Source organism: Vombatus ursinus, unplaced genomic scaffold (assembly GCF_900497805.2).
Source record: "Vombatus ursinus unplaced genomic scaffold, bare-nosed wombat genome assembly UNPS02005286.1, whole genome shotgun sequence".
NCBI lineage: Eukaryota > Metazoa > Chordata > Mammalia > Diprotodontia > Vombatidae > Vombatus > Vombatus ursinus.
In genome coordinates, this window is record NW_020945064.1 from 16,155,998 (window position 1) to 16,169,576 (window position 13,579).

The window sequence follows — 13,579 nt, forward strand, 5'->3', positions numbered from 1 at the left end:
AATTGATCCCTTGATACATGATAACCATTTAATAGGGAGCTTTAAATTCCCATGAGTCTTAGGTACTCCCAGTTTTAGTCTTGGGGATTTGGTAAACAAATTTGTGTCATGTTTATAATATCATTTAACAAATTTTAGACTTTTATCATATATCCTCTGGAATACATACCTGTTCATATATGTATATTTGTTTAGTGCGTGGCACATAGTAGGCACTTAATAAATACTTGTTTCCTTCCTTTTTCTAGGTTTCTTTCATACTAAAGTTTTGACCATTCTATTTACCCTTGATCATTCTAGTTTAATTCAGCAAACATTTATTTAAATGCCTACCAGGTGCCCTAGGGTTATAAACAGAAAAACAAAACAATCCTTATTCTTAAGGAGCTTATATTGTACTGTATTTTTACAATATATACATAGATAATTAAGTACAAAGTAATTAGAAGAGTGAGGGGGCACTAACAGTTGGAAAGATGGAAGGAAAACTTCATTGAGGAGGAAACAACTGAGAGATTCTTTTAGAGGCAGAAATGAGGGAGTGAATTACAGTGAGGGGACAAGGCTTGTGCAAATGGAGGGAAACAGGAGATGGTCTGTCAAGTTAATAGTACACTTTGGCTGGAAGGTAGAATGTGTGAGGAAAATCTTTCTATAGGTAAAAGTTGGATTAGTTGACTGCTGAGGTCTCTTCCAATTCTTAAGTTCCCTAATTCTGTGAGTAATGTGAAGCAAGTCTGAAAAGGTGGGATGTAATCAGATTATGGAGGGCCTTAAATACCAGGCTGAGGAGTTTATATTTCATCATAGAGGTAATAGAGAGTCATGGAAGGGTTTTAGGCAGAGGGGTGACACGGTCAGACCTGTGCTTTAGGGAGGTTGTTTTGGTATCTCTGTGGATGATGGATTAGAAATGGAAGAGAGTAAAAGCAGGGAGACCAACATGAAGGCTGTCAGAGCAGTAATGCATTTGAGAGACCAGAGGAGCAGAGCTTGTGCTCTGCTAATTGTGCTCTGTAATTGTGAGTACAAAAAAGGGGATGAGTTCATGTCAGAAATGTTGCAGAGGTAGAATCAACAAGATTTGGCGCTTGACTGAGTATAAGGGATGAGGGAGAAAGAGAACTCAGGGACTGAAAATCTGAGTGACTAGAAGGGAGGCTTTGCTCTCAATGGAAATAGGACATTTTGAAGGAAGGGCACTCCTGAGGGAAGTGGATGACTATGAGCTATATCTTGAACATGCTGAGTTTTAGATGCCAGTGGTATATACAGATGGTGATATTGAGCAAGTAGTTAGCAACACAGGGCTGGAGCTCAGCAGAAAGATAAGAGCTAGGTAAATAAATAGAGTTACCTGCATAAAGGTGATGTTTAAATCTATGGAAGCTGATAATTTCACCCAGCGAGGAGAAAGTATATAGAGGAAAAAAAAGACCAAGCACAGAGCCTTGAGGAACAAACACCTCCATGTAGGCAGTGGGACGTGGATGATGAACCAGAAAAGGAGACTGAAAAGGAGAGAGTAGCCTCACAGGCTTATAGGTAACACAAAGTCTTTTGGAGGATTACATGTTCAACAGTGTCAAAAGTTTCAGAGAGGTCAAGAAGAGACTGAGAAAAGTCAGTTCGACTGTTAAGAGACCATGAGTAATCAAAAAACCATTGAACTACTAGAACTTGGAGCTAGTTTTGTGGGGGGAAAATCAATAAAATAGATGAACCATTGGTTAATTTGATTTTTAAAAAAGGAGAAAACCAAATTACCAGTGTCAAAAATGAAAGCCGTGAATGTACCACCAGTGAAGATGAAATGAAAACAATTATTATGAGTTATTTTGCCAAATCATATTGCCAATAAGATTGACAATCTAAATGAAATTGGATGAATATTTATAAAAATATAAATTGCCCAGATTAGCATGAGGAAATAAAATACTTAAATAATCCTATCTTAGGGGAAAAAAAAAATTGAACAAGCCATACGTGAGCTTCCTAAGAAAAAATCCCTAGGACCAGATGGATTTACAAGTAATTCCACCAAACATTTAAGGAACAATCAATCCCAGTACTATATAAACTATTTGAAAAAATAGGTAAACAAGGAGTCCTACCAAATTCCTTTTATGACACAAATATGGTTTTGATACCTAAATCAGAGAGAGCAAAAACAAAGAAAACTGTAGGCCAATTTCTCAAAAATTTTAAATAAAATACTAGCAAGGAGATTATAGTAATATATGACAAAGATCAGTACACTATGACCAGGTGGGATTTATACTAGGAATGAAGGCCTGGTTCAATATTAGGAAAACCATAAGCATAACTTATATCAATAACATAAACATACCCATCTGTAAACATGACCATATCAGTAACAAAAACAAGAAAAATCATATAATTATCTCAATAGATGCAGGAAAAGCTTTTGACAAAATACAACACCCATTCCTATTAAAAACACTAGAATGCATAAATTAAGCCTTTCTTAAATAAGTAATATCTTTCTAAAACCAAGAGCAAGTATTAATCATAATGGGGATGAGGTAGGGGGCAGCTAGGTGGCACAGTGGGTAGAATACCAGCCCTCCAGTCAGGAGGACCTGAGTTCAAATGTGGTCTCAAACCAGACACTTGACACTTGCTGGCTGTGTGAACCTGGGCAAGTCACTAAATCCCAATTACCTCAAAATAAATAAATAAATGGTGTGTTTGTTTTTTGTTTTTTTTTTTTAAAGATCAGGAGTGAAGCAAGGATGTCCATTATTACCACTACTATTCAATATTGTATTAGACATGCTAGCTATAGAAATAAGAGAAGAGAAAGAAAGAATAAAAATAGGCCGTGAGGAAACAAAACTATCACTCTTTGCAGATAAAATGATATACAGTTAAAGAACCCTAAAGAATCAACTAAAAAAGTAGTTGAAACAATTAACAACTTTAGCAAAGTTTCAAGATATAAAATAAACCCACATAAATCATCAGTATTTCTGTATATTACCAACAAAACCCAGCAGGAAGAGTTAGAAAGAGAAATTCCATTTAAAATAACTGTCAAGACAAACCCAGGGACTATATGAACACAATTACAAAACACTTTTCACACAAAGACGGATCTAAACAACTAGAGAAATTAAGAGTAGGTTGATCCAATGTAATAAAAATTACAATTCTATCCAAACTAATTTACTTATTCAGCTTCAAACTGCCAAAGAATTATTTTATAGAGCTAGAAAATATAATGGAGGCAGCTCGATGGCTTAGTGGAATAGAACACTGGGCCTTGAATCAGGAAAACTTGAGTTCAAATTCGGTCTGAGACGCTTACTAGCTGGGCAAGTCACTTAACCTCCGTTTGCCTTAATGCATTGGAGAAGGAAATGGCAAACCACTCCAGTATCTTTGCCAAGAAAACTCCACTGACATACTATGGTCCCTGGGGTCATGAAAAGTTAGACACAATTGAACTACTCAACAACAGCAGAAAAAAATAATAACAAAATTCATCTAGAAGAACAAAAGTTTAAGAATATCAGGGGAATCTGTGAGAAAAAAATGTGAAGGAAGGCAGCCTAGCAGGACCAGATTTCAAACTACATTACAAAGTGGTAATCATCAAAACAATCTGGTATTGGCTAAGAATAGAGTGGTGGATCCGTGAAATAGATTAGGTATACAATACACCATAGTAAAGGACCATAGTAATCTAGTATTTGATAAACCCAAAGATCCAAGCTTTGAGGGTAAGAACACACCATTTAACAAAACTATCTATACCAAGATAAGGTCAAAATGGCAAGGTGATTTAGACATGAAAGGTAGTATCATAAGCAATTTAGAGGAGCATGGAAAATTTTAGATCTATCTAAGTCAGATGGATAAGGGAAGAGTTTATGACCAGACGGGAGATAGAGAGGATCACAGGAAGTAAAATAACTAATTTTGATTATACAAAATTAAAAGTTTTTGCACAAACAAAACAAAGGCAGCCAAAATTAAAAGGAAAGCAGGAAATTGGGGGGGTGGGATGGGATTTACAGCAAGTTTCTCTAATAAAGGCCCAATTTCTCAAATATATAGGGAATGGAGCCAAATTTATAAAATAAGATCCATTCCCCAATTGATAAATGGTTAAATGATATGAACAGGCAATTTTTCGAAAGAAATCAAAGCTATCAATAATAACATGAAAAAGTGCTCCAAATCACTATTGGTTATTGTTGTTTCTGTTCAGTCATTTGCAGTCACGTCCAACTCTGTGACCCCATTTGGGGTTTTCTTGGAATAGATACTGGAGTGGTTTGCCATTTCCTTCTCCAGCTCATTTTACAGATGAGGAAACTGGGGCAAACAGGGTTAAGTGATTTGCCTGGAGTCACACAGCTAGTAAATGTCTGAGGCCAGATTTAAACTCAGGAAGATGAAACTTCCTGACTTCTGGCCTGGCACTCTATTCGCTCCACCACATAGCTGCCCCCAATAGCTGCACTATTGATTAGACAAATGCAATTGAAACATGTGAGGTATCATCTCATACCTATCAGATTGGCTAACATGACAGAAAAGGGAAATGATCCATGCTGGAAGGGATGTGGAAAAATAGGGTCACTAATGCTTTGTTGGTGGGGTTCTGGAGAACAATTTGGAACTATTCTCAAAGGGCTATAAAACTCCGCATACCCTTTGACCCAGCAATACCACTACTAGGGCTCAAAGAAAAGGGAAAAGGACCTACATGTACAACAATATTTATAGCAGCTCTTTTTGTGGTCGCAGAGAATTGGAAATTGAGGGGATGCCTATCAATTGGGGAATGGCTGAACAAGTTGTGGTATATGATTGTGATGGAGTAGTGGTGTGCTATAAGAAATGACAAGCAGGATGGCTTCAGAAAAAGCTGGGAAGTGAGCAGAACCATTATGTCTTACATAGGAAATCAGAATGGTTTTCCTGGCAGTTCCCAAATTACCTATTCAGGTTTCCTGTTCTATCTTGTCCTCAGGTATTGGAAAGAATGTGATCTGTGAAAAAGCAGCAACCTCCGTGGATGCCTTCAGGATGGTAACAGCGGCACGCTACTACCCCAAACTTATGAGTCTTGTGGGGAATGTCCTTCGATTCCTGCCTGCCTTTGTTCGGATGAAGCAGCTTATTGAAGAGCATTACATTGGCAATGTGATGATCTGTGATGTGCGTGTGTACTGGGGCAGCCTGCTTAGCCAAAAGTACAACTGGATCTGTGATGAGCACATGGGGGGCGGTGGTCTGCACACAATGGGCACCTATATTGTTGACCTCTTAACCCACCTAACTGGGAGGAAGGCTGAGAAAGTCCATGGTTTTCTGAAGACATTTGTGAAACAGAATGCCGAGATTAATGGGATCCGGCATGTCACCAGTGATGACTTCTGCTTTTTCCAGATGCTTATGAATGGGGGTGTTTGTAGCACAGTAACTCTCAACTTCAACATGCCAGGCTCCTTTGTGCACGAAGTCATGATTGTGGGGTCTGCTGGTCGCCTCATAGCCCGAGGATCTGACCTCTATGGACAGAAGAGTACCGAGCTCCAGGAGGAACAGCTGCTCACAGACTCTTTGACAATCAATGCAGGGCTTCTAGAAAAGGGATTTAAAGACATTCCCTTGCTGTACCTGAAAGGCATGGTATACATGGTGCAGGCTTTGCGCCAGTCATTTCAGGAGCAAGATGACCATCGCACCTGGGATTATAAGCCAGTCTCCATGGCAGCCTCGTTTGAGGATGGGCTTTACATGCAGAGTGTGGTTGATGCCATAAAGAAATCCAGCAGGTCTGGGGAATGGGAGACTGTGGAAGTCATGACTGAGGAGCCAGATGCCAATCAGAACCTTTGTGAGGCACTGCAAAGAAATAATGTATGAGCTGGCAGCTGGACATTTGGGATGACAGTGTAGGGTAAGGCTGGGCCCCAGCCTCTCTGGGAGACACGTGGGTTTGTATTTAATAAGTCAGGTTATTATATGTCTGGGCAAAAACCTGAGGTAACCATGGGGAAAAGGCAGAGTGATTTCTCCTCAGACTCATTGGGAGGTTAGAGCTTCCATTGTTCTTGGATCAGATTGTTAGCAAAACTTGAATTTCCCTTTGCACTTGCAGAAAAGGACAGAGCTGTTACCCATGACATCATGGATGTGAGAAGAAGTCAGGCCTGCTTGTTCATCGGATGGCAAAACATACACTGGGGAGCCAGATCTGCTGCCCCAGCCTCCTGGGAAATTACTTGAGGCATCAAGACCTGGATAGAACTGATAACCAGGTCTCTCTCCTCATCCCCTTCCTGGGCAAGAGTTCCTCTGTCAGGGCTTTGGGACTCATCTCTGGCTCTCTTCCCTGAACTCCTTTACTTTGTTCACAGAGGGGCAGGGTACAGAGAAAGGACTCTCCTCTCCGTTGATTTATAGGCTTAGGTCTTCTAACTGACAGATAAGATGGGGAATATGGGACCACCTTCCCACATACTACCCAGAGTCTAAATGCTGGAAGAGAAGGGGAAAGTCCTTGTTTTAGGGAACTCCCTCTTGGAGGTGACTGAACTCTAAAGCAAATGTTAGGTGAGTATTTCAACCATAAAAACAAAGAGAAGAAAGAGAGGATTAAAACACCTGAAAAAAATCTAAAGTAAATTAATCAGAAGATCTAATATTCCGAATTGTTTGTAGGGTGGGAGAGGGAAGAGATTTTGTGGGAATTATAAAGACTCATTTAAGGAGACTGAAGTTTTCATTTACTTGTGGGCTCTGCAGTGATTTCCGTGAAACAGGCATAGAGCTAACTGATTTTTGAAGAAACTCATCATTTGGACAATTGACCCATACATCTGGGCCCCTTTCTCTGCCTCTGACCCTCTAACTTCCATTCTGGCCTTTCGCCAGCCCCTCCCCACCATAGGTCCTATCTTTGGTGTTTCCTGAAGGGCTGGCTTCTCTCTCAGGGAAAAAACAACACAAAACATATAGAAATTTAGATGGTGCTTATGGCTTCCTGAGGTCATGTGTGGTTTCAGGAAGACCAGGAGATACAAGGCTTCTCAGGAAACTCAGAGCTGAGGAGACAAAGGAAAAGTACTGACTGCCACAGAAATGCGCATGCAGCCCCTGGGATAAAGAAAGGGCACAAGCAGAAGAGAGGTGGTGTCTCGGGAAGCACCTGAGGGCTGGGGGGTGGACAGTCTGTCAGCCTCCCAGGACATCCCACCCCCCAGCCTGGGGCAGGTTTGGGTGAAAAACGCACTGCAGGGACTGCTTTTTGCCTGTAATGCACAGGAGGTAACTACATTCTTATTAAATGTGTTTTGTGTATACATAAGGATGCTTTAGTATGTGTTCTTTCCAGCCTTCCATTGTGTTCACATAAAGCATCGATTTCAGCCTGATGGTTCCATGAGATGATCTTTTGGGAAAAACAAAAGGCATCACCCTGCTTATTTGTATGAAACTTTTCTTTCTTAACCAAGAGGCCCCCAGGCCTGACAACTAAGGTCCCTTTCAGCTTTAAAATTAGGTAGTCTTGATTCTAATGATCTCACTTGTCCTCAGCCAGATCCCCAGAAAGGCTATCTAAAGAGGATAACAGGCCCTCAACCACTTTCCATTCAGTGGCCCTTTCTTCTCCCTGTCCCCAAAAGGAAATGAAGATTCAGTGAAAGCTTCGTCACATTTGTTAAACTCTAGAGATACCACAGAGCTTGCAGTTCAGTATTACCGTCTTATCCTTCATTCCTTCCTTCATTTATTCTTTTATTCAGTAGCATTATTAAGGATCTGTGGTGTGCTGAGCACTAAGCTAGGGGCTGGTAGAGATACAGTGCTTAAGTAAGCCCTACCTTCATGGAGCTTATAGTCTAATTGAAGTGATAAACACAATCACAGCTGGTCGGCAGTATTACATCTGTCCTATGTATGGGGAGATGCCGCCTGGTGGGGCTTCTGGAGAACCTTCCTCACAGCCCGAGGAATGGAATCTTCATTTCCATCACTGGTGTCTCTCCTGTCCTTAATTTATCATCTCCTTTGCCTGGGCCAACTGATGAACTGGGACTCTGGGCTTTTGTAAATCTGGTCTTGTGCCTGGGGCCAGCTGTCTCAGTGGTGACAAGCCTCAAACACAACTATAGGGGGTTGGAAGGGATCCCTTCCATAGCCTTTCCTTCTCAGTCAAGTGCAAGGCATTGTGCTAAGTGCCAGCAATACAGCTATAAAAATGAGTTTTTATTCTCCTGGAATTACAAGGATCATCCCAGTAATGGAGCAGGAAAAGAGGCATAAAGAGGGACAATGACAAATCTCCAAAAGATGTGTCTGTGGTTTGGGGATGCATGTAGACATGCTCAGACATGAGGGGTCAGTCTGGTAAAGTGGAAAGTGTCCTGGATCTGCTACTTACCGTGGGACCTCGGGAAAGAAAATGACTTAACTTTCCTTGGCCTTGGGGGTAGCCCAGATAATCTCTAAAATCTGGACACAAAGTTAGAAACAGGACAGTTCCTGCTCTCAGGGGCTTCTATTCTACTGGGAGGGTAGCATATTGGGGAGGGAATATTAACAACACCTGCATCTGAGCTGGGCCTGAGAGGCGGAGATAAGAAGGGGGTCACACACAAGCCAAGGACAGAGGCCTGACCCAATGCAGAGGCAGAAGATAAGGGAACACTTCATAATCTAGCTTGGCTTGAGGCATAGTGTTGAAGGGGACTATATAAATTAAGATTAAACAGATATGGGAAGCACCTCCTCTGTCTCCCCCAAGGGAACCCAGATTCCAGGTACTCAGTGGTCCTTACTCCTCAAATTACAGTCCACTGACCCTCCCTGGTGTGTGGACCTTACTCTAATCAGGCAGAGGACAGTTAAGTAATTTACTGAAATGGCATGTAAGAACAAGAAATATCTCTACCTAGTCATATACCTAGGGTGCAAGCTCCCACAAATAGGCAGCGTCAGTAGGAGGAGTGAGCACATAGAGTTGTCAAGTAGATGGGCACACGCATAGGAAATATAGTGGCCAAGCCAATGGTCACTCTTGGTACCAAGGGTGTTCCTGATGACACTCTTGTAATGTCCTTGGGCTATTCTTGGGAATGGCCCTGAGGATCTCTGGGCCTGCTCTTGGCTTGGCACATGGCTCCACTGCTTGGATGTGGCCTCTACCATTTCCAGCTTCAAGTGTAGCTGACATCCAAGCCTTGAATACTGCTGTGCGTTGTTGCAAAGAACTGGAACCACATTTTAGGTTTAGCCGCAAACTGGGCTCTAGAGCTTGCCACTTCTAGGCGCCATCAGAGGTTCCCAAAATGGATGGTACCACGCCCGGGGGCTGCTGCAGTGATGGGGCAGGGGGGGCAGTAGTAGCCTTGGGTCAGTTGGGGGGCATTGAATAAAAATAAGTGGGCAGTGGAAGTGTAAGGAAAGAAGAAAAGAATTTTGGAAAACCATTTGTACATGTTTCATCTGTTGTGTAACAGAGTTAAAGGCATAGTGATTACATTGTTTCCCAAATAAACACACAAAATGCAAGTTATAGCCAGTCAGTGGTCAAGTCCGCTGACAGGTCTTAACAAGCAAGTGTTGGCAGGTGAGCATGCCGTGCATTGTTGGGAAGTCCAGCATGCGTTGGCAAGAATATGTTCATGTGATGACTTGTTTACAATATGATACTTTATGGCTGCATGACACAATATTGCATCATCAAAATTTCAATACAGGAAAACAACACAGATTCACAATAATTAAATTTAAGATGCATCATTTCAAAAATGTGTATATTTTTTTGAAATGACTCAAATTTTTAAAAAAATTTGAAGGGTTAAAGAAAGTATTTTTCCAGAGAGGGGCTGTGCTGAGTAAATATTTTTAAAGGGGGAAGTAGGCCAAATAAATTTAGGAACCTTTGATTCTAGACTGTGCTCAACAACTATTCCTCCTTTGGTCCTATGCTACTTCAGCAAGATATCACAGTAGAGAGAAATTCCCTTCCCTCCCACACCTGGAGGTGCCTTATAAGGGAAAAGGTGTAGCTCATCCTCAAGAGAGAGAATCTCTCCTCCACCAACTCCTGTTGAATTGCTCTGCTTTTAAACTCTCCAAGGAGGCCGTCTTCCCCTAGCATCAATCCCAATCCCAGTGGTAACTGAGCTGCCCAAAGTTTTTGAACAGAGGAATGATTAACATGGTCACACCTGAGCCTTAAAGAAGGTTATTTTGGGGGCAGCTAGGTGGTGCAATGGATAGATCTCTGGCCTTGGAGTCAGGAGAACCTGAGTTCAAATCCGGCCTCAGACACTTGACACTTACTAGCTGTGTGATCCTGGGCAAGTCACTTAACCCTAATTGCCTCACCAAAAAGCAAAAAAAAAAAAAAAAAAAAATTATTTTGGCAGCTATGGGGAAAATAGATTGGAGACAGTGAGAGACTGGAAGCAGGGAGACTCATTTGGATAGTATTTGAAAAGTGTTGGGGGGGTGGGGGCAGCTAGGTGGAAGTGGATAGAGCATTGGCCCTGGAGTCAGGAGGTCCTGAGTACAAATCCAGCCTCAGACACTTACTAGCTGTGTGACACTGGGCAAGTCGCTTAACCCCAATTGCCTCCAGAAAGAAAGAAAGAAAAGTGTTCAGGGTAAACAAAGAGGCGAAAATGTGGAGATAAGAGTTGGTAACTGCTTGGATATGGGGGCATGAACCTTTGGTCCAAGGCTTATACCTTATTGACTTACCCATGTTAGGGATAGAATCCACTGTCATTATTTAGGATTTGACCTTTCACGTCTTGGGAACCTTGACTCTGAAGTAGTGTGTGCTACACCGTGGTCTGGCCACATTAGGAGAACTGTGTAGCTGGGCCCAAGGCAGGGAAGCATATGACTGAGCTGCTTGAAAGCAGAGACTCCTTGACCTTTCTGTATATCCCCTGTGATTGAACTAGTGCCTGGCACTTGGTAGATGCTTAATAAATGGTTATTGGCTCACTAACCTAAGGCATTCTATTCCTCATCGTTGACACTCTGAACTGCTTCCCTAAAAGGTTTTAATAAATGCACAGGTTAATCGGTTAGCAAGCATTTATTATGTGCTGATAACATGCTAAGCACAGTGTTTAATTCTGAAGATACAAATAGGCAACTAGTATTTATTAAGTGTCTACCTGTGCCAAGTCACAGCCAAGCAATGGGCTAAGTTCTGGGGACACAAAGAAAGGCAAAAAGCAAACAATCCCTCATCTCCAGGAGCTGTCTAAATGGGACAGACAACAATTAGGTATGAAGATAATATACAGGGCAAATTGGGGGGTAGTCTCGGAGAGAAGGCACCAAGATTAAGGAGGACTGGGAAAGACTTCTTGTAGAAGGCAGGACTTTAGCTGAGACCTGAAGGAAGCCAGGGAACCCAAGAGGGAGAAAAATGGTGGCGAGTGTTCTAGGCAAGGGAGAGCCACTGAAAATATTTGGATTATGAAGAAGGATGTCATGTACAAGCAGCAGAAGGGAGGGTAGTGTTACTGGATCACAGAATATGTGGAGGGGAAATAAGGGATAAGAAGACTGGAGACCGGTGGGGGTAGGGATCAGGGTTGGAAGGGCTATGAAAGCCAAACAGTGGGCTTTATATTTGATCCTGGAGTAGGAAGTCGATGAAGTTGATTAAGTGGAGGGGTGATATGATCAGACCCATGATTTAGGAAGATTAGTTTCACAGCTGAATGGAATGAAGGATGGACTGGAGTGAGGAGAAAGGAGGCAGGGAGATGAACCAGAAAGCTATTGAAATAGTCCAGATTGAGGTGATGAGGGCTTGTACTTGGTGGCAGCATCAGAAGAGAGAAGGGGTTACACAGAAGAGAGTTTTCAAAGGTGGAAACAAGAAAACTTGACCATTGATTGAATATGAAGTTGAGAAAGAGCCCCAGGTTCCAAGCCTGGGAATCTGAGAGGTTAGTGGTATGTGTCACAGTAGTAGGAAAGTTATTAAAAAGGGAGGATTTGGGAGGAAAGATAATGAGTTCAGTTTTGGACATGTTGAGTTTAAAATGTTTATAAGACATCCAGTTCTAGATGTCTAAATGGCAATTGGAGAAGTGAGACTGGAGGTCAGGAAAAGAGTTAGGGCTGGACTAGTAGATCTGAGAGCCATCTGCATAGAGATGACCTTTGAAACAATGGGAGTGGATGAGATGACCAAGTGAAATGGCATAGAGAGAAGAAAAGAGGGCTTCGTGCAGAACCTTGGGGACCCACTATCAGAGTATGACATGGATAAAGATCCAGCCAAGTATACTGAGGAGTGGTCAGAGAAGTAGGAAGAGACTAGCAAAGAGGAAAGGATGGGGTCAAACAGGATGAAAGTTGAGAAAAGACCATTAGATTTGGAAATTAAGAGATTATTGGTAATTTTGGAGAAAACAATTTTGGTCCGAAGCCAGACTGCAAAGAGTTGAGAGAGAGGGGTAAGGAAGTGGAGACATACCTGCTATTGATGATCTTCTGAAGAAGTTTAGCCACAAAAGGGAGGAAATATAGAGGATGATATAGGCAAAAACCATCCTCTTCAAGCACTTCCCATTCTAATGGGGAAACTTCATGCAAACCACTACAATACAAGATACAATACTGTGTAAATCAGAAGTAAACAGTAATAATGAAAAGGAGAATTCATGTAGTAGAGCTTCCTAACTTTGGAGATTTTTTTGAGAGGGAATACCCTCCCTCTGAGTGTTTCAGAGACAAAATCCTGAAAAGCAGACAGTGGATCAGAACTAGGATATTCCATTTTATCACATCCTTCTCTGGATTTTGCTACAAATTCTTTATATGTAACAGTAACCAGTCCCTGGCACATAGGCAATTAAATGATTGTTGATTGTTTCGCAGAGGGTGGAAAAAAGAGGATTTCCAGACAACCTGAGGCTTGAGATCTGATTTACAAGTAAGGATACAATGATGACACAGATTTTGAGCCTGGGTGACTGGAAGATTGGTAGTGCCCTTGATAGTAATAAGAAAGTTGGGAAGAGAAGATTTAGAGGGAAAGATAGTCAATTCTGTTTTGAACATAGTGTTCGAGATGTCTAAAGGACATCCACTTTGAGATGCCCAATGGGCAGTTGGTAATAAGAGACTGAAGATGAAGTGAGAGGTTAGGACTGGATATGTAGAACTGGAATTCTGCAGAGATCATTAAATTCATGGGAGGTGATAAAATCACCAAGTAGTGGGGGGTGGGGGGGTGGGAAGAACCCAGCAACTCTTTTATTCAAGCTGAGAGGCTATCCATCCTTTCCAAACTAGAGTAGGAGGTTGCCTGCTGATTTGTGCTGAGACAGTAGTACCCGAAACCTTGTCTGGTCCAAATTCTTCATTTTCCAGATAAAGAAACTGAGTCAGAGAGGCTAGGGCAACTTGACCAAGGTCACATAACTAGGAAGTGGCAGAGATGGTATTCCAACTCAAACCCTCTACCTCTAAACCCAGTGCTCTTCACACTGCCATATTGCCTTAAGCCCGGATTCAACATTTGCAAATAGATTGAATCTTCTCTTTTTTTTAG

The 13,579-nt window shown here is 41.8% G+C and overlaps 1 protein-coding gene across 3 annotated transcripts in view; it reads left to right on the plus strand.

Annotated features, from left to right (window-relative positions):
* GFOD2 (glucose-fructose oxidoreductase domain containing 2) overlaps nt 1–7,348 on the plus strand; it is a 65,173-nt gene extending 57,825 nt beyond the window's left edge. For 2 of the 3 annotated variants that reach the window (XM_027847763.1, XM_027847765.1), the window contains one exon: nt 5,006–7,348. In XM_027847763.1, the coding sequence (XP_027703564.1) occupies nt 5,006–5,904 (899 nt within the window). In that variant the 3' untranslated portion in view covers nt 5,905–7,348. The remainder of the gene's footprint in view (nt 1–5,005) is intronic. The other variant, XM_027847764.1, reaches the window with a different exon arrangement.
* The last annotated feature ends 6,231 nt before the right edge of the window (nt 7,349–13,579 follow it).